Raw genomic sequence first — 20011 nt, 5'->3', positions numbered from 1 at the left:
GGTTTGACTTATTTCTTCTTCTCTTTAAAGTGCTCAATGGGTCCTACCAGGCACCCCCCCCACCCGCTCCTCCTCCTCCACCTCCTCCTCCATGTCGTACCAGCGAGCTCTCTTCCTCTGCCCCCACTCCCCCCCCTCCTCCCCCTGTTGCCCCCCCTCTTCCAGGTTCAGGTGGGTCACCTACAGTGATCTTTAACTCTGGACTTGCAGGTGAGACTTACCAAGCAGCATTAATATAACAGAATACAGAATATTAGAATGCTCCTCTTGACTGTTAACTGTTGGTTTGTTTTTGTTGTCGGTGAGTCGCAGGGATTGGGTTTCCACTTTCAGCCAATCACAATCAAGAATTTCCAGTTATCATGTTAAATGACAAGTTTCATAACACTAACATGTTCTTTCTTTCATTCTGCTGGCAGAGGGTCCTCTTAAGTTATTCTGTACGTTGGCTTATAATGTTAAATTTTACCGTTATCATATTTCGTGATAATCCTACATCCTTCTCCGTCCGTCTGTCTGTCTGTCGTCCCTTCATCAGCTATTGGCTAGTTGATCTTTGATTAAATTCCCTTGTTTAACATCATTCAGATTGAAGATGAAGCACATCTAAGGTTAAAGGAGTTTAGTTAAGATTGTGTTATGTTATCGGATAGTCTAACTTAGTTTACCCTAACCTGTTAAAGAAGAATTGAAGGGTCAAACGTACTTTGATTGTCGGAGGTGAACAAGCTAACTGAAACATTCTAGATGTCGAAGAATAAAGACCAAAGTGAAATTTTCACATTCAGTCTGAACACAATGTAGACTTAATCCTTCTCAAAGTAAATCTGATGTGTAGGAGACTCACTGATCACCTGTCTGTCCCCGATGTACAGCGGTGAAAATAAAGAAGCCAATCCAGACCAAGTTCAGGATGCCTGTGTTGAACTGGGTCGCCCTTAAACCAAGTCAGATCAACGGGACCGTCTTCAACGACATCGACGACGAGGCTATCCTGCAGGTACAATTACATTAACGTATTCAAATGATTTACATTCAAGGGTAAAAACTAATATTCATACCAAAGCTGTTGTCACGTGTTCACAACAACCAGCTTCAGCTAAAGTAAGTTGTTGACCAAGTGAACAGGGTATTAATCGAAATGACACCTCCTTGGAAAATAAAGGTTTTATATATACTTTGCCCAGACTTTCACCAGATATTTCAAATTTAGACTCTTATTCCTGAGAATGTTGTAAAATGTAAATGTCTTTCTCTCAGGACCTGAATGTGGAGGAGTTTGAGGAGATGTTTAAGACAAAGGCTCAGGGTCCAGCAGTGGACTTGACTTTGTCCAGACAGAAAGTTCCTCAAAAAGCTCCATCCAAAGTATCTCTGCTGGAGGCCAACCGGTCTAAGAACCTGGCCATCACTTTAAGAAAGGCCGGCCAGGGACCGGAGGTCATCTGTCGCGCCATCCACACGTAAGTCTGCCATAAACAACAACACGAGTGTGAATACCGAAAGGACCAGAAACAAGAACACAAGTAATACCAACAAGTAATCCTTAACGAGTAACACCAGTTGAATAAACTGACCAGTGACAGCCGTAGAACTACCCCTACCAACACCAGGAACAAGTAAAACCACTACACCAATACAAGTGACGAGTAAAACAACTCTATGAGAAACACGTAAATACACCAGTAAACCACCTCTACAAATAACCAGTAACAAGTGAAAACCTTAAATAGCAGACACATGGACCACATTTACTAATTATGTCACTCGCAAATGGTCTCACTGGACCTTTGTGAGGGGTTTTACAATAATACGGGTGAATACATGGGTTAAATGTTTATGCAAAGCACTGTGTATACATATAACATACACTCACCGGCCACTTTATTAGGTACACCTGTCCAACTGCTCGTTAACACTTAATTTCTAAGCAGCCAATCACATGGCGGCAACTCAGTGCATTTAGGCATGTAGACATTGTCAAGACAATCTCCTGCAGTTCAAACCGAGCATCAGTATGGGGAAGAAAGGTGATTTGAGTGACTTTGAACGTGGCATGATTGTTGGTGCCAGAAGGGCTGGTCTGAGTATTTCAGAAACTGCTAATCTACTGGGATTTTCACGCACAACCATCTCTAGGGTTTACAGAGAATGGTCCGAAAAAGAAAAAACATCCAGTGAGCGGCAGTTCTGTGGGCGGAAATGCCTTGTTGATGCCAGAGGTCAGAGGAGAATGGCCAGACTGGTTCGAGCTGATAGAAGGGCAACAGTGACTCAAATAACCACCCGTTACAACCAAGGTGGGCATAAGAGCATCTCTGAACGCACAGTACGTCGCACTTTGAGGCAGATGGGCCACAGCAGCAGAAGACCACACCGGGTGCCACTCCTTTCAGCTAAGAACAGGAAACTGAGGCTACAATTTGCACAAGCTCATCGAAATTGGACAATAGAAGATTGGAAAAACGTTGCCTGGTCTGATGAGTCTCGAATTCTGCTGCGACATTCGGATGGTAGGGTCAGAATTTGGCGTCTACAACATGAAAGCATGGATCCATCCTGCCTTGTATCAACGGTTCAGGCTGGTGGTGGTGGTGTCATGGTGTGGGGAATATTTTCTTGGCACTCTTTGGGCCCCTTGGTACCAATTGAGCATCGTTGCAACGCCACAGCCTACCTGAGTATTGTTGCTGACCATGTCCATCCCTTTATGACCACAATGTACCCAACTTCTGATGGCTACTTTCAGCAGGATAAAGCGCCATGTCATAAAGCTGGAATCATCTCAGACTGGTTTCTTGAACATGACAATGAGTTCGCTGTACTCAAATGGCCTCCACAATCACCAGATCTCAATCCAATAGAGCATCTTTGGGATGTGGTGGAACGGGAGATTCGCATCATGGATGTGCAGCCGACAAATCTGCGGCAACTGTGTGATGCCATCATGTCAATATGGACCAAACTCCCTGAGGAATGCTTCCAGCACCTCGTTGAATCTATGCCACAAAGAATTGAGGCAGTTCTGAAGGCAAAAGGGGGTCCAACCCGTTACTAGCATGGGGTACCTAATAAAGTGGCCGGTGAGTGTATATAACCATGTTTTAGGGTTAACCCTTTGTGTGTCTCCGCAGGTTTGACCTTCGCACCGTGCGAGTCGACTTTGTCGAGTGCCTCATGCGTTTCCTGCCCACTGAAGCAGAAGTGAAACTTCTACGCCAATACGAGAGGGATCGAAAGCCCACCGAGGCTCTGAGTGACGAAGACCGGTTCATGATGCAGTTCAGTCGCATTGAGAGACTCAACCAGCGCATGTCCATCATGACCTTCATGGGCAACTTCGCAGACAATGTACAGATGTTAACCCCGGTAAGGCAGATAGGGAGAGAGACAAACAAGTAGTGGGAGAAGAGTGGCGGCTGGCAAAGAGACGGCAATGGGGCGCTGCCCACCTGGAGTGCCCCTCTTTCAGCCCAATAGGAAAAAATTGAAAAGATAATATTCATATTAATTGTCAATATTTGTGTTTTTAAATATGGAATATACCCAGTAATGTTTGCTGAAATTGATTAGATAACCCTACGTGGGAGATTTTATACCGGCCGTCACTGAGAGACAAGACAGGTAGAGAGAGACGCACAAAGTTAGACGGAAAGGAAGAGATCCAGAAAGGCAAAGAGAGACCAACTAATGACCTCTTTGCGGTTTGTTTTTTCTTAGCAACTTCACGCCATGATCGCAGCTTCAGTTTCTATCAAATCATCTCAGAAGCTCAAGAAGATCCTGGAGGTCAGTCTGTGCTACAATATACGTATTTAAACTCTAAATATCTTATTATACAAGTATATACATTCTAAATATATTATAGAAGTAAATAAACTATTTGTATATTATAGAAATGTATAAACTCAAACTATAGAAGTATAACCTGTAAATATGTTAATATAGATTTACCACAAATATAAATCAGTTAACATAAAATCACTGCTATGATACTGTATAGCTGTATTTCAGTAAAACCGAGGATCCAATATGTTGATATGCATTTAATGTTTATGCATTTAATGTATACATTTGTATAAATGATCGGAAAATTGAGAATGAAACATACCTTCTTTTGTGTAGATCATTTTGGCTTTGGGGAACTACATGAACAGCAGTAAGAGAGGAGCAGTGTACGGATTCAAGCTGCAGAGTCTCGACCTGGTAACTAACCAACTGACAGACAGAGAGACGGCAGGCAGATACACAAAAATGGATACGGTGATCTATTAGAGCAGCACATTAATTAGCATTGTTCAAGCTTTGTGTTTGTGTTTCAGCTCTTGGAGACCAAGTCCACAGACAGGAAACAGACGTTGCTTCATTACATCGCCAACGTGGTCAGAGACAAATATCCTGCAAAGTGTTTGTTCTACAACGAGCTTCACTATGTGGACAAGGCTGCAGCAGGTAAGTCGGCCAATGAGAGCACTCCACGACAGACTCCGCCCTCACCAGTCTCCCATCCGCATTGACCTTCTTCTCTCACCTGTCCTCCCCCGTGCAGTGAGTCTAGAGAACGTGCTGTGTGATGTGAAGGAGCTGCAGCGCGGCATGGAGCTCACCTGGAGAGAGTTCAGTGTTCAACACAACGCCATTCTGAAGGATTTCATCAGCAGACACGAATCACGGCTTAGCAAACTGCTGGAGGACGCACGCATCGCTGAGGTGAGACATGCACAGCATGTGGTGGTCAGCTAATGCTTGAATATTAATCTTCAACAATGACACATTATTTACATTTTCTTGATGCCGATGACATCACTGATCCATCATTATTAATCCTACTATTTGATAAACAATAATTTTATCTGGATTTTCGTCAGGATGCTTTTGAAGACGTGGTGAAATTTTTCGGAGAGAGTTCAAAGACGATGCCGCCATCTGTGTTCTTTCCCATCTTTGTTCGCTTCATCAAGGCATACAGGGTGAGTGACTCGGGACCCACCTCCTACATCGGTGGCGTTGTTTACGGACACGGATGTCTCAACACAGGGTTGTTGAGTATTCACTGTGTGTGTTTCTATATTTGTGTACAAACAGCTGGCAGAGGAGGAAAACGAGCAAAGGAGGCGTCAAGAACAAATATTACTGGAGAAGATGGAGCAAGAGGACCAGCAGGAGGAACAGGAGACCAAGGTGACTCGCAGCCTGAAGTACTCGCAGCTAAACTCATATAAGTCGCACCATGACCCAATCGCAGCCGGACTAACTCGCAGACTGTCTCACCGACTCACATCCAGCTGGACCCCGATTCGCTCGCAGTTTGACATAGCAGCTTGTGTACGAGTACTTATGAACTCATAATCTGCCCCCCCCCCTTCCTGCCTCTCCAGTCTCCCTCCCACAGGGGCAAGCGGCAGCAGCAGGAGCTTCTCACAGAGCTCAGACGAAAACAAGGAAAAGACAGTCGCCATGTTTACGAAGGGAAGGATGGAGCCATTGAGGATATCATCACAGGTAAACACATCATCACATGTGACACCTGAGGAAACTGTCACAGGTGAACTACAACTCAAGTTCTGTTTTGTTTTTTCTCACACGCAGCTCTGAAAGCTGTACCTTTCACGGCCCGATCAGCCAAACGCAGCTCTCGCTTTTTCTGTGACCCCGCCCACTCTGAGGAGCACTACTGAGAGAGAGACATTAAATCACAGCAAAGTACTCAACGACCAATTAGCACTTTGAAAGGCTGAGTGATGTGAGGTGATGATGTCATAGTCTGTGTGTTGTCTTATTGGTCTGTCTGTGACCAGCCACCAGCTGACCTCTGATCTGTCCTCTGTTACAGAACCCCAGTTCTGTGGTGATTCTGGGTGTATTTACCTGGATCTTGTACACAGTTCTGCTCCTTTCCCCTTGTTCTTTTCTACTGTGTTTACAAGAGAACACTGTCTTAGGTTTGTGTTTCACAAGGTCAAGAGACTGCTTCGACCATTTTACCCCCTGGCCCAGTCCCTTCCTTTTTAATCATCTCCTCGCAAGTGCTGCTGTTAGCACCTTAGCCTGCAAGCCATCACCAGAGCCACACTAGCAGACACCACAAGGAAACCCTTTGACCAGCATGAATCCAACACGTTGGAGGTAAAGAGAAAATGAACTTACCTGATTCATCAAAGAAGCTCTTCATTCTGCTGGTTCAGGACACACACACATAGAGAAGGTCCGGAGACTCATGGAGGGTCCTGCTCCACTTGAAACCTGCAGGGTTCTCTTTAAAGACATTATGGAGTCCCCATGGAGGGTTCTCCTTACAGAACTTATGAAGTCCCTAAACTTGGATGGAGAAGGAGAAGCACAGACGGTTGTAGTTGTCCTAAATTATTTCTGTCCATGGGGAGTCCAGAATCACGTATCTAGTCCATAATCGACCCGTCATCAACTCCCCCTTTACCGTTTTCATTGAATAACGTAAAATATAATTTCAGTTAAAAGTTAAAACAAAAGAAGAGAGAAAGCACAACGTTTTCTACGTGTACAGACATTTTCTAGAAACATGTGATTGTTTGTTTGTTGTGATTCTGCACTTGTTGCTTTAAATAAAACAAAACCGTCTATGTGATAATACTGTCCCTTCAGATTACTATATGACAAGCATTAATATGATTCAAATAAAAACAACTATTGAGCTTGATATTAACATAATTATTGTGAATAAAAAAGCAACATCTATTATCGAGATAATTAATAATGGGATGAAAATAAAGACATCTGTTGAGTTTAATATGAAGATGATACTAAACAGCGATAAAAAAAAAAATGCTTGTTTGACATAAACAAATAACTTGCTTAAAATAGACAACTATTGAGCTTATAATACATTTAACCAACATTAAGATGCTTCGAATAAACTTGATTAATTATTAGCACAAAGAACTCCAACAATCGTATCTGGTCTTGTTGCTCTATTAACATTGAATTACCAAACAAAAGAAGCTGAGACTAGTGAGCAAAACTAATTTAACAAAGACAAAATAGTAGAGTAAAGGTTATAAGATAGACATTTGTCCAAAGCTCTGTGGTATTTTTACAAATTATTTTTTTTCCTGACTCATACATTTTATCTGCCTTCATAAAATGCTGCAAATACATTACAGAAACCAACATTATATTAAATGTAAATAGTTATTAAGAATAATTCATTAATCACTTCCTACAAAAAAATGTGCCCAGTGACAGGTGATCATCCAGAGAAAGCATTCGACGGCTGACCTTTGACGCTCAGTCCAGTCACCTGTGAAAAACAAAGATAAGTTGGTTGTACAGGTGTGTTGTTGGTGCGGGTGAGTCTATAGTACAGGTGAGACAGTGGAACACATAAGTCGAGGGTACGGGTAAGTGAGTGATACAAGAGAGTCGGTGGTACGGGTGAGTCGGTGGTACGGGTGATACGGGTGAGTGGTAGAACGGTGAGTGTGTGATAAGTCAGTGTTACAGGTGAGTAAATAATACGGGTGAGTGTTGGTACGGGTCAGTCAATGGTAAAGGTGAGTCGTGATAGAGCTAGGGCAGTGGTACAGGTGAGTCTCACCCTGAAGGTGCTTCCAGCCAGTGGCTGTTGTCTTCTCCCAGATTGGTCGAGGCCCAGACAGGCTGAGGTCACGTAAAGGTCAGAGTAGTCTGGACCGCCAAAACAACACGATGTTGTCTTCGTCACTGGTAGAGAGACCGTCTGAAGCCTCACACCTGAAAGAACACGGGTAAAGTGTTTATAAAGGGTCAACCATCACACAAACCCTAACCAGTAGAGCCAGACTCTTTCTCTGTTGTAACAGTACAACCAGTAGAATCTACCAGTAACAGGGTCGATTTTGATGACTCTTCCTCCATTGTAACAGGCCACCCAGAGACAACCATCAGAATCGACTGTCATCCCATCAGGGAGCCCCTCCCCTTTTTCCATACGATACACCACGCGGCGGTTACCTAGGTGATGGAGAAATAAATAAATACTTCTTAACGTACACACGTGCTACAGTATAGGTACACATGTCCTGAAGTATAAATACATATGTGCCAGGGTACACTGCTACTACTGTATAACTACAATAATACCAATTTCTCCGCTGTTTTTGTCATAGTCAAAGGCGTCGACTGTCAGAGACAAACTGTCGATGTAGAAAAACGTCTTCTGGTCCAAAGACCAGTCCATCCCGTTAGATATGTCCAGCTGAAACAGACAAGTAAAAGTGAGACAGGTAAAGAGAGACGGGCTGACACAGGGACGGACAAGCACAAAGGGACAGACAGCTACAGGTGTCTTTTAGCTGCTGTAGACCCACCTGGCTGAGGTGTTTGGTCACGCTGAGGTCAGAGTTTACAGAGAATAAGGACCCTTGTTGTCTCTGAACCACAGCGGGTTGCTCCTCCTTCCCCATCGTACCTGAGACGACACACACACACACACACTGTTACCATGGCAATATGGTAACACGAGACAGGTAGGCTGACAAGTCTACAGGTGACCTGACTCACCTGCCAGCAGGCGTCCAATTGGATCGACCTTTCCGTCGTTCAGCCGGTTGTTTGTTCTGTCTTCGTCAACTGCCACCAAAGATGTCATCATCTGTGTGGACCAATCAACAGCGACGATGCTGCGGCCCACACCTGCAACGTAACCACCGGACCTGCGTGGAACCACAAAGCCCACTGTCCCACCTGAGGACAGACAAGAGGTGTAAAACAGCCCGGTTTTGTTTTCTTTAAATGTGGAACTTTCTAATTTGCAGACCTGTTTCCAAAGACTGGATTTGATTGGTTGATGGACTCCATCTGTGGATCTTCTGCCCAGCAATGTCAACAAACATTAACGTCTGCTCTGACTCCTCCCACACTGGCCCTTCACCAATCAAAGCGCTCTCCTTCACAACGCACTCCACTTTTACAGATGCCATCTCACCCGCAGGTCTGGATCAATCACAGAGGGGTAGTCGCCTCAAAACATTGAAATTGGAAATCCCAGAAAGTGAAATAATTGCTGGAAAATATATTTATAGTGGTTTTGCACGTAAAATGTACACCACTTGTAATCGTAAAATACACAACACAACTATACAAGTTACAATAGTAAAATGTACACCACAGGACAATACATATGACATGTTATGAATGAAGTTAGAATGCTCCATGTGGACAATCACTACTGCATATTGTACAGCTAGAAGTACTAGCACGTAGTACTTAATGATACTTTACTTTATCCTGGTTTAAAGTTTTAATTTCTCTCTCCCGGAGCCTTTGTTGCTGCCTTGCTCATTGGCACTGCTGAAATTTGTTCTGTAACATTCGGCACAAACCCTAGATGACTCGGGATTGCGTGCGTGTTTGCGCATGTGTTTAAAGGCTAGAGGTCTCGTCCGCGTTTCCGGCCAACGGAGTCGTACGTCCGCACATGGCGGCCATCTTGGTCCAGATAGCTCGCCCACAATATTGTGTTGGTAGTGATCCATGTACTTTTTAAATAACCATAACTTGGTCAATTTTTGGTTTGTTATAAACGACAGATGTAGTTATGACAATGCATACATACTATGAATTATTATTCAAACAGAATAATGTTCTAAAATAGGAACATGATTTCTCTTTACAAATATACATCAAGAAATGCTGCATTCCCCTCCCTGTACAGAGATGTATTCATCACACTGCACACTTCTTAATTATAACCATGGACCATTTTCATACAAAAATTACATTAAACAGATTATTAATGAGTATGCATTACTACATATCTGACGTTATAACAAACCAAGCCGTTAAACAATTGGTTGGAACGTTATTATTTAAAGTACATGTACAACTAACAATATGGGTGAGCGAGCTGACTGTACCAAGATGGCCGCCACGTGCGGACGTTCTATACCACCACGCCACCGTAACTAGACTTTGATACACGTGACGCGTTTCCTCACGTTTCACTGTTTAGCTCAAAGAACCGTCAGACCACAGATCCTTTTAAACACATGTACTACTTTAGGGCAACGTTTACTTTAACATTGTTCACTTTGAGTACACAGAAGGACAAACGGACACTTACCTGATAAGGACGTGACGTTAAGTATTCCAAGCAGTAAAACTTCCTAAAAGGATCAAAGAGTTGTTTTAAGTTACTTGTCTCGAGCCGATCGGCTGACAACAGCTCCGCCCACAACCCGGAAGTACCTCAGTAACAAAAAGAAAAAAAAACTCCGATGACCTATAATCAAATTTTATTATCGATTACTGATAAGGTACATGTTAAACCTGATTTAGTGTGACTAAACGCATAATAAATTTAGACTTAAAGCCCCAGAGAAGTTTTTGTTGAAAATAAATTAAACTGAAAAAATAATTAAATTAGATTTTATAGTGAAGTAGAACCAGAATTTAAACATGTATATTCATTCAGTTCATTTTGTGACATATTGCTTGTAACTTCTCAAAAAAACATTCCGCTGGTTGGTACATTTGAAACCGCAGCAGTACAAAATAAGAAGGCAGCTACAAATGATAAATGAAAAAAAATAGGATCAGGAGAGGGGGATTCAGAGGTCAGACAGAAACAAAGAACAACATTCTTGTTCAATAACATGATCAGACATGAAGAAACTGGTTTCTTATTTATGGATCACTACGTGGCAGCAGACCATCAACTGCCTGTTCATCTCCTCTGAAAGGAAGATCACTTTTTGACAGTGGACGCTCGGGCTCGGTTCAACTTGTCAATCAACAGGCGGTCGGCGGCGGAACATCTTGAGAGGACCGCCGCAATCTCAGAGTCATTCTTCCTCTCGATGGCGGCGTCTGCTGCACCGTCGAGATCACTGATTGGACGAGAAGAAGAGTTATCGGAGAAGTCGGGTCTCACGTGCGTGCGGCCCATGGTGCTTTGAATCTTACCTAATGGCCAGGTGAGCTTTGACCCTCTGCTCAGGTGTGACCTTGGAAACATACTTCTTGGCTTCGTACTTGTTGTTACTCTTCATGCAAACTTCAACAAACGCCTAAACAAGAGTCAGTGCTAAAAATGCTGGAAAATGTGGCACCATCTTTTTATTGAAAAGGTCAACAATGCTGAAGTGAGTGAGGCTCACCAGGTAGCCAATAGGGGACTTCTTGCTCTTTGAGAACTTCTCCAACTCGTCCCACTCCTCCTTCTCTGCCAGGGACTTGAGTTTTAACCACCAATACCTGCAGAGGTGACGCACCGGCAGGTCCACACACACAGTGCGAGACAGGCAGGTAGAGAATACAAGGTCAAACAGAAGATAATTCTGCATTTTAGAGCTTTTTAATTAACCAGAATAAATATCTTTAACATGCATCATTTCATCACCATAGCAACGTAACATTGTGGATTATGGGTTGTGGCTTCACAAGGCTAAAAAGGTGTCTTACCTTTTGTCAGGTACTCTGAAGTCCCTGTACAGTTGCTCTGCTTGTTTGTAGAGTCCTAAAGCCAACAGAGCCTCCATGGTAGCCTACACAAACAGGAAGTGACATCACAACAAAGGCTCTTGCCATATTCTGGCTGCTATCATTTGCTCCAATTAAGAAGTAAACGCAAAGACTTATGCTGGATTCAAATGATCAAATGTGCTCAGGAAGGTTTCTCACTGAGAAACGAGACCAAAATGTTGGTGGTGACAAAGTCACTATTTTTTCACCCTAAATTCGCGTGTACCTAACAGACACAGCAAAGTACGGAGGTCAAGTGTCATGATGACATCATCCACGGACCCAGACCGATCGGTCACTGTGGGGGGGGCGGTGGTTCTTGTGCACTTCCTTGGTTTAGCTAACGGTGACCGATGTGCATAGAGATGAAGACCCGTTCAACAGCTGGGGGCTGGTTGGCCAGCCCAGATGTTCATGTGGACCTGGTGCCAGCGTTTCCTCGGCTGGATGAACAGTCCGTTACAGAAGTCTTCTCCAAACACATCTAAATAATAAACATACTGCAGGGTTCTGAAGCCTCACGCACTGACTTTTGAAGTGTTGTGTTTAGGTTCCTGGTTCTCATGAAGTCGGCGGAGCTTTAAACCAAATAGACGCTTATCTACTTGTTAAAAGCCAAATCCTTTCATGTAATGATTTTTCACATGTCATTTATATCAGAACACACCAACATCCATTTGTTCCTGGCCCATTGTGCCCCCCCCCTCCCTGCTATAGACCTGTCCTAGGAGGGATATCTAATGGACAACCTAAGTACTGTAAGCTAGACTAGTATGCAGCTGTAGACACAACACAGGGGGTTCCTGGGTCTGAGAAGGGAAGAAATGAGTTTAAAATGGCTATTAAATGTGACTAAAAACTAAAATGCATTTTCGTCTAAAGACTAAATCAAAAACAACAATCAAAATTAACACTTCATCAACAGACTGAACGGGAACATCAACGCTGAGCCCACTTTTACTCGAGAGAACTTTGAACCTTTAACGTGTGCAGCAAGATGTTGGAGATGTTCTACCAGTCTGTTGTGGACAGTGCAGCAACCTGCACAGGTGGTGGAGAGGAGGACCTGACCCGGACCACCCTCTTCACCACCTTACTGCAGAATGATCCAGAAACACATTACTGCTAAAATACTGTTCAACAAATCCCCTCAGGCTTCATCCTCGTAGGTTTGAACCGTTACAAAGAACCACGTCTTAATTCAACAACCAATGCACCACTATTTCAATTTGACACCTATTCTACTCCACACACTTCTATTTCACTAAATAAACCACTAACACACTGTATTTAATACCATACGTCTATGTAACCTGCTGCTGCACACAAATCCCTCCCCAACCTCTCATTGGTCCGAGAATTTACGATCATGACGTAGAAACACAGATCACATGAGTAACCGTTAGCATGACTCATGGATGTTAATAAAGTCTTTAAGCTGGTTGTCTGGATGAGTCACATTGCATGAAGGCATCTCAGAGGCTTCTATGTCACCAACATGCGTCTCCTCCATCACAACTAAGCAGCTCAGTGGAAGTGGAGTCAATCCCTAAACACCGCCTCGTCCTTTCCTAACTCCTCACTAACTCCCATAACCATCTTTCGTTTGACCCCGTGACCTTTTCCACAAAGGTCAAGGAATAGTGGTTATAAAAAGATGTTGGGTCTTTTCTTGACAACTTCAATCCAGTATGAAAGCTGAAATTCCCTGATGACCAAACGCCACACAAGCCAAGAGGCTCCACCCCTTCATGTACCTGTAGAGACAGTTCCAGTAGCCCCGCCCCTTTCTCATCATCGAGTTTACGTTGGAAACGTAAGAGACGCATTTCTTCCTCTGTGGCCTGAAAAAAGATGAATTACTCTTTACCATTAAAACTAGAGTCAAAGTTGAGTATGCAGGGAATTTCAAGCTTATATTATAATAATATACAAGTTTTACCTTTGCAGAGAACTCATTCTTGGCTTTGTTGTATTCATCCACAGCGCTCTGCAGTAGAGACAGACGGCTCTCTAACCTCTGCACACACAGAATGAAGGTCTATGGATAAAGGCTTGGACTCACTTCAACCCACTGAAACTCACATCCACATCAGTTTGTACCTTTTCTCTGTAACTGGCAGTAACGTAGTAGTTGGCTAGTTCCTTGTGGTCATCGTCCTGGTTATAAAGGTCCTTCAGAGTTTCTTGTTCCTGCAGTTTACAGAACTGAAAATACAGAAAACATAATAACTACAGATTGATGAAGAGAACTGGATCAATAGGGCAGGAGCATTCGGCTAACTAATGGAATTAACAGCAGCAGGTGTCACCAGGGCCACGGCAGGGTGCAGATAGAACCATGAGGAGAGGGTTAGTGCATCAATGAGATGGGAATTCTTATCGAAGGAGAGGGGAGATTAGCGTGTCCTAAGAGGCTCTCCAGCAGTCTGGGTCTACAGCACCTTCTCCAAGGGGGCTGGTGCAGACGGACCCGAGGCTACTCCAAATCTAAATGAAATCTGCAAGAAGCGATGAACCTTGTATCCTTGTCAGGGTGGCTTTCATTACCTCTTCGGTTCAATGTGAAGTGCTAAATAACAGAAACATTAACTGTTGCTCAATATCCAGTTAAAACCAACACTCATAATAAAACAAGTTGTTTATTTTATTAAGATCTACCTGCACAACAATAGCACACTTTCCACAAAGGTTTTAAAACTTTTCATCTTGGCAGCCGGGATCGGTCACTTTTTGTTTGACGTCATTTGCCTTCGTAATACTTGCAGTAAAAAAACAACAAATAATGTGGTTCCTGTTAAATTGAGCTTTTTTAAAACAAAAGTTAGACGGTTATATTTTAGGGTTAGGGGTGTCAAACTTACAGCCCAACTAATTGTGTAAGAATTACAGAAAGACATAAATCGCATTTCTGTAAAGGTAGCTGCTGTTCCTAATCAGTCCACTAGGGGTTGAACTGTCAAGTAAGTGCATGAGAAACACTGACAGAACTAGAAGCCCTGAAAAAGACTTGTTTTCATGTGGTGCATGAACAGTACCTGTCTGTAGAGGCTCAAAGCGACCGGTTGGTTCCTAAGTGTCATGAAGAAGTCTCCTCTGTTCATCTCGTTCTTCAGGTACGTCACCACTGTGTAAACTGGGAACACGAGAAATCAGTGCGACATCATCTACCTGACGGACAGGTGGGGCTAGCAGACACTCACCTAGATCTGTGTCTCCGCTCTCCACGGCTTTACTTAGAGCCAACTGACTCCTCTTCATCTTTAACAGCAGAGGGACCTGCTCTCCAGACCTAGCTTCAAAGTCCAACAACTGGGAGTCCAAAAGAACTACGGTCAGTATATGTGCATGGATCCAGGTAACACACAGGTATACGGTTTGTGAACATACAACAGGGATGACTGAACGCAAACTAGAAACACACCTACTTAAAACCTTTAGTTGTTTGGCTTTACTCTCTTTATTAGTGTTGTTCTAGGTCTGAAGCTTCTTAGACTCATTGAGAGTCACTTTGGATGAAGCGTTAACGAATGATATCTAGTTACCTTGATGGCGAGTTCAGTGCGTCCACATTCGTACGCTTTGGCTGCGATGTCTGAATAAGAAACCCCAGGTGAGTCTCCCACCTTAGCGCACATCGCCCGGGCGATGGCCTCGTCTGATAGGTCCTTCTGCTGCACCTGAGCACACCGACCACCCCGTCACACAGGTGAGGTGTAGTAGCCAAGAACGTTACTGTAGCCCGACATTTGTACCTAGGTTAACAGGTTACCTTGCATGAAGCCCAGTGTTTAAGGACTCTGCTGACTCCTTGATAATCTGGAATCTTCAGGTAACGACACATTTCTATCGCCAATGGATAAAACTGTCGATAAACCAACCTGGGAGGCAGACAGAGAGAAAAGGGCACGTTATCAGACAGCTCCAGAGAGAAAGTCAAAAACAGAGGAGATTGATGAGCCGATTCACCTATCAATCAGCACCTGGAGAGTCATCTGTTTGAATCTGAGGTCAGATGTCAAGGAGCTCGTCACCAGTTACACAGAAAGATTAACAGCTGACATGCAGTGAAACATCAGGTGACATCCTTCACGAAGCTCTAATTGTTGGAGATTGAGACACATAGAAACAGTACAATGTATTTGCCAGGATACTGCGTGTGAGTGAGGGGCAGCCCCACACTGCTCTCTCTCACGGCATTCAGCACTCGGAGTTCTCTGCAGGTCGACACAAACTGATCCGGACTGAAGTCCGTCAGGAAACACTTGCCGAAGGATGCGGCCTGAAGGATGCAAGACAATGTGAGAAGACAGGCCGTCTCCTGATGGACATCCGCAAATGTAAGAACAACTCATGGTGAATGAGACACAATGCAAGAAGGTCTCCTTGTGTTTGATACGCAAAACGTCTCCTGTGACACAATGTAATCAGACAGAAAGGGGGGGGGGGGGGGGGGGAAGTGGCACATGAGTTACTGTCAGACCGACCCACTCAATGCATCGCACTTCATGAGCAGTTAGTGGACTGTGATGGTAAAATATAATGATGCCAGAATGTTTTATTACATTAATGTTGAAAGCTAGTTCCACGACACCAGCTGTGTGTCAACTATTTGGGCAGAATCTCAGAGCACCTCTCCTCTTTGATGTCATTGGTCTGTACATAACTTGCTGCCTGGAGGCCCCAAATCTAATCAAACAGATGTACTGCCTCGAGTTGGCCTTCAGGTCTGGAAGCTTGTTGCCTGTCTCGGTCCCTTTAGGGTAACAAACCCACAGTGTCAACCCTCGTCAGTGGATAAACGTATCGGTGTTGCTCCCAAACATTAAGAGCTGCCTGTGGACGTATAGCTGTTGCAGACGACTTCTTTGCAAGAAATAAAAACAGAAATTACAACGGATTCACAAGAGACTTTAGAACTGAAGATTGCATGAGAAAATCTTCCATGACAGGCCTACTTGGAAATAACACCCATAACAGTATTTTTATGGACGACAAAACATGTTTTTTTAAGACATTTCCACCAATTTCCCCGGATGGACCCATGAGATAGAAAAGTGACTATTGTAACTCTCCAAGGGAGGTGCGGTTCATCTTTGAGCGAGTGACACATAAATATCAGGATAACTCGCTACACCAGTGCCTTCTGGGACGTTTAGTATCAGCCATGAGCGGCCATCTAGCGGCGGGCTAGTTATGATGGACATGTAACAATAACTAAACAAAGTTTGACTGATGGAAGAGGTTTGAGGAGTAAACATGGAAGGCATAGCATCGAGGAGCAGTATACATCTCCGTCAGTAGCCGTTAGGGTCAATTTGAACAGAAGCAGTTGGTTTCTCACCCTCATCAAGGATTTCTGCGTATTTGGGTCGTATTCGTGTCCTGCTGCCTCGATGCATTGGCAAACTGCTTCTGCAAGCATTCGTTGCTCTTTGATCTCTCTCAGGTACTCATCAGCCTTCTGACTCGACTTCTACACAAAAATAAAACAGATCGGCTTCATGAGAAAAAACCTGCTGCGAGACAGACTTTGTTCTTCAGTGCGACAAACTGCTTCCTACCTCGTACTCCCTGTGGGCCTCCAGCAGAAGAGCACCGGGAGCCATGGAAGCGATTTTGAAGATTTCCTGACACACCAGAGGAACCTCCTGAAGCAGCTCCTGATTGGTTGAGCTGATAATGCGAACTCCGTCCATTTCTCCGACCAAAACACACTGGTCCTCTGTTGGGAATCTGAGGCCAAGATTCAAGGTTTAAACATCCCCTTGAATCCCCTTCCCCAAAAAGGAAGTCTCCTTCAACAGTAGAGGGTTAAACTTAAATAGTCCAAGGAGAACCCTAAATGTAGCTTGAAGCACCAGTTGAACCCAGTTGGTTGGTGGTTACTGTCTGAAGTGGCTTAAAAAGATACTGGATGGTGTCCTGACAGACTCCGACAACCATGAGCAGTCTGTCCCACATCAACACTACAGACGGCTGCTGACTCTTTGGTCTGCGACACCTGGACAGGTAAGGAGATTAATAAGACAGGCAAATTGTAGACCGTGACATAAATAGACAGAAAGCTACAGGTAGACAGACAGGTAATGAGAAGGGTGGATAGATAGAAGTGGAAAGACGGATAACAACATTAGGTAAAAGGTAAAACACACCAGACCATCTGTTTGGGAGGGGTCGTCTTTTCAGTGTCAACTTCACTCATTTTGTCCTGCAGGATCAGAATCACATGTCAATCATCCTTCTCACAGACCCTGCCCCCTCAGCAAGTGGGGCTGAGGAGCAGCTTACCTGAAGATGGGAGAGGCCTGTCCACAGGTGACCAGAGTCAGTTAAGAGAGCCAGGTATTTATAGCTGAAAGACACAGACATGTGGACAATACTGCTGGCCTGAGGACCAAGACCTGGAGGACTCTAAAGACAAAAAAAGACAGGTGAAGTTGGTACCCTGTCTTTCAACTCGTGTACCTGTGCAGCTAAAGAACAATTTCATGTGGACTCAGACATGGAGGACCTGCAAGAAAAACAGACAGTTAATGGTCTCACCACCGCAGTACAGGACGTGTTGTCCAGGATGTACAATTCTGATCCGGTGGACAGGAGGACTTTAGTCTGTCTGTCCTGGTTGAGGACGACCCAGCAGGTGGGTTTCCCTTGCAGACCTGCAGACAGACAAGCAGGATTCAACACCATAACCCGGAGTAAGAACTAAGGTCTACCAGGTGCTACCTACCAGGGACTTCAGGTAACCTTCTGAGCTTCAGGTCATCAATGTTGGTTGCCAAGATGAAGCGCGAGGAGCCAGTTACTATGGCAACCCCTGTTCCATACGGAGAGTGGAACACTTTGGCTTCCAAAACCTGACTCTGGACCACTTCCTGTTAAGAACCAGCAGTAGATACATCAACTGATGCAGACTGACGGATCCCATATTGAGGAGCTTAGTGAAGAGCCTGACCTGTCCCATACTGAAGTGTCTCTTGAAAGATCCAAACAGATCGTAGATCAGAACCGATCCATCCTCCTGAATACACAACAGCTCATCACTGACCGTCCAACCCAAGTGGACCACTGGACCACTCTTCCACTGAGAGAGAGAGAGACGGGAACACAGACACGGATAGAGACAACTTATTAACCTGCTAGTACTGATCAGCTCCTTTTTAAGAGAGCTACAAGAACTCATTATAGCTTGTGTAATAATAATAATAATAATAATAATGATGATTCTACCTTTGAGGATAAAGCCCCAAAAGACTTAATAATTTACAGAATCCGAATGATCAGTTTTGCTCCTAATAAATGACGTGATCGGTTAGTGTGTGTGTATATTTACCGGGAAGCTGGCAATGGAGACTCCAGATGCAGAATAAATCTCAAGCTGAGGACGAGAACTAGGAGACCGTCTGAGAGGTTCTCTGAGGAGAGCTGAGGGACATGAGGACCTTATGATCACTGTGCAATAAGCTCACTTCTGATATGATAACCCATACCTGTGCTACACAGCGCGTGTGGAGTGTCTTCCTACCTATTGGACCTCCATATGGAGCTGCAGCCACCAGACAGTCTCGGAGTCCTTCTCTTAGGTTCCAGCACATCTCATACAGCTCACTCTTTCTGCACACACAATATTTCAGCTCGTGTTGGTCTGATGTGTCCGCCAGAGTCCGTTAAAACGTGAGATTTAAAGAACCTTGTAAAGCAGACAGAACGCGAGTTCTGATAGAAAGTCTTCGTCATGAGGAATATTCATAGTAATGCTGATGTTAATACATAGTAAACAAACAGGCTACTAGCAAGCTAACATTTAACGCTAACCTAGCAGCGGGTGTTAGCTGCAAAGCTAACGTTCTCTAACCGATGAACCAGAGTGAAACTGACCGATAGAAAGCTTCCCCCAGCGGGTTCCAGTTGGCTGTGATGAACGTCATGATGCTCGTCTTCTACGTGATGGTGGTTCTCTGTGAGCTTCAAGCTAACGTTAGGTCAGTCAGGTGATGCTACTGCTACGCCTTCTTCTTCTTCTTCTTCTTCTTCTTTTACGGTGCATTACATGTCGCCCCCTGGGGGCCGCTGATATTTATTACAGTAAAACTGTCTTCATTCATTATGATCTGGACTAAAACGAGGTTTTATTCAAATCATTAAATATGTATTTATCATTAACAGCTTTTAAAACCATACAAAGATTAAGTCAAATAGATAATTATTTATCTAAAAAAGGGAATTTAAAGTCACAGATGAACAGAAGTGTACATTTAATAAAATAAACTGCAAAAGCTAATATTAAAACAAATGTAACACACAATAATGCAAAGGTTAAAACGAATTGTATATAAAACAAAGCAAAAACCGAAATCAAATACTAACACAGACATTAACATGATAATAATAATATAATTGTAACCGTAATACTAATAGTAACACTAACAGTAATGCTAGTATTTGTAGTAACACATATTTGTACTAACACTAGTACTGATACTAATATGGGCCATCACATCCAATCTGTTGGATTCCTGACATCCCAACC

General features: G+C 43.8%; 3 protein-coding genes across 3 annotated transcripts; 1 reads left to right on the top strand and 2 right to left on the bottom strand.

The window, feature by feature from the left end:
- Positions 1-94: 94 nt before the first annotated feature.
- Positions 95-5770, top strand: LOC119215399 (formin-like protein 2). The gene is made up of 13 exons (XM_062560455.1): positions 95-210; positions 420-440; positions 876-1000; positions 1261-1463; positions 3135-3369; positions 3721-3789; positions 4126-4206; positions 4323-4452; positions 4550-4710; positions 4869-4970; positions 5086-5181; positions 5379-5502; positions 5590-5770. The coding sequence occupies exons 3-13, from the start codon at positions 914-916 to the stop codon at positions 5676-5678; spliced, it is 1377 nt and encodes a 458-aa protein (XP_062416439.1). The 5' UTR covers positions 95-210; positions 420-440; positions 876-913; the 3' UTR covers positions 5679-5770.
- Positions 5771-6744: 974 nt separating this feature from the next.
- On the bottom strand, positions 6745-10208 carry rgn (regucalcin). The gene is made up of 8 exons (XM_037467522.2): positions 10079-10208; positions 8774-8949; positions 8518-8700; positions 8325-8425; positions 8098-8212; positions 7837-7968; positions 7574-7728; positions 6745-7276 (listed from the first exon to the last, which is right to left on the bottom strand). Exons 2-8 carry the CDS (start codon positions 8934-8936, stop codon positions 7226-7228), a joined length of 900 nt encoding a protein of 299 aa, XP_037323419.2. The 5' UTR covers positions 8937-8949; positions 10079-10208; the 3' UTR covers positions 6745-7225.
- A 25-nt stretch (positions 10209-10233) lies between these two features.
- vps16 (VPS16 core subunit of CORVET and HOPS complexes) lies at positions 10234-19649 on the bottom strand. Its single transcript, XM_037467484.2, has 24 exons — positions 19360-19649; positions 19007-19095; positions 18815-18906; positions 18437-18565; positions 18212-18356; positions 18025-18140; positions 17770-17892; positions 17634-17689; positions 17393-17482; positions 17043-17214; positions 16823-16954; positions 15633-15760; positions 15448-15483; positions 15251-15359; positions 15024-15158; positions 14682-14790; positions 14517-14614; positions 13582-13686; positions 13421-13498; positions 13236-13322; positions 11419-11501; positions 11115-11211; positions 10921-11024; positions 10234-10844 (listed from the first exon to the last, which is right to left on the bottom strand). The coding sequence occupies exons 1-24, from the start codon at positions 19407-19409 to the stop codon at positions 10703-10705; spliced, it is 2505 nt and encodes an 834-aa protein (XP_037323381.1). The 5' UTR covers positions 19410-19649; the 3' UTR covers positions 10234-10702.
- Positions 19650-20011: the final 362 nt, after the last annotated feature.

Source organism: Pungitius pungitius, unplaced genomic scaffold (assembly GCF_949316345.1).
Source record: "Pungitius pungitius unplaced genomic scaffold, fPunPun2.1 scaffold_131, whole genome shotgun sequence".
In the NCBI taxonomy this organism is placed as follows: domain Eukaryota; kingdom Metazoa; phylum Chordata; class Actinopteri; order Perciformes; family Gasterosteidae; genus Pungitius; species Pungitius pungitius.
Note: the sequence above shows the minus strand (reverse complement) of the source record. Positions and strands in the feature narration are given on the sequence as shown.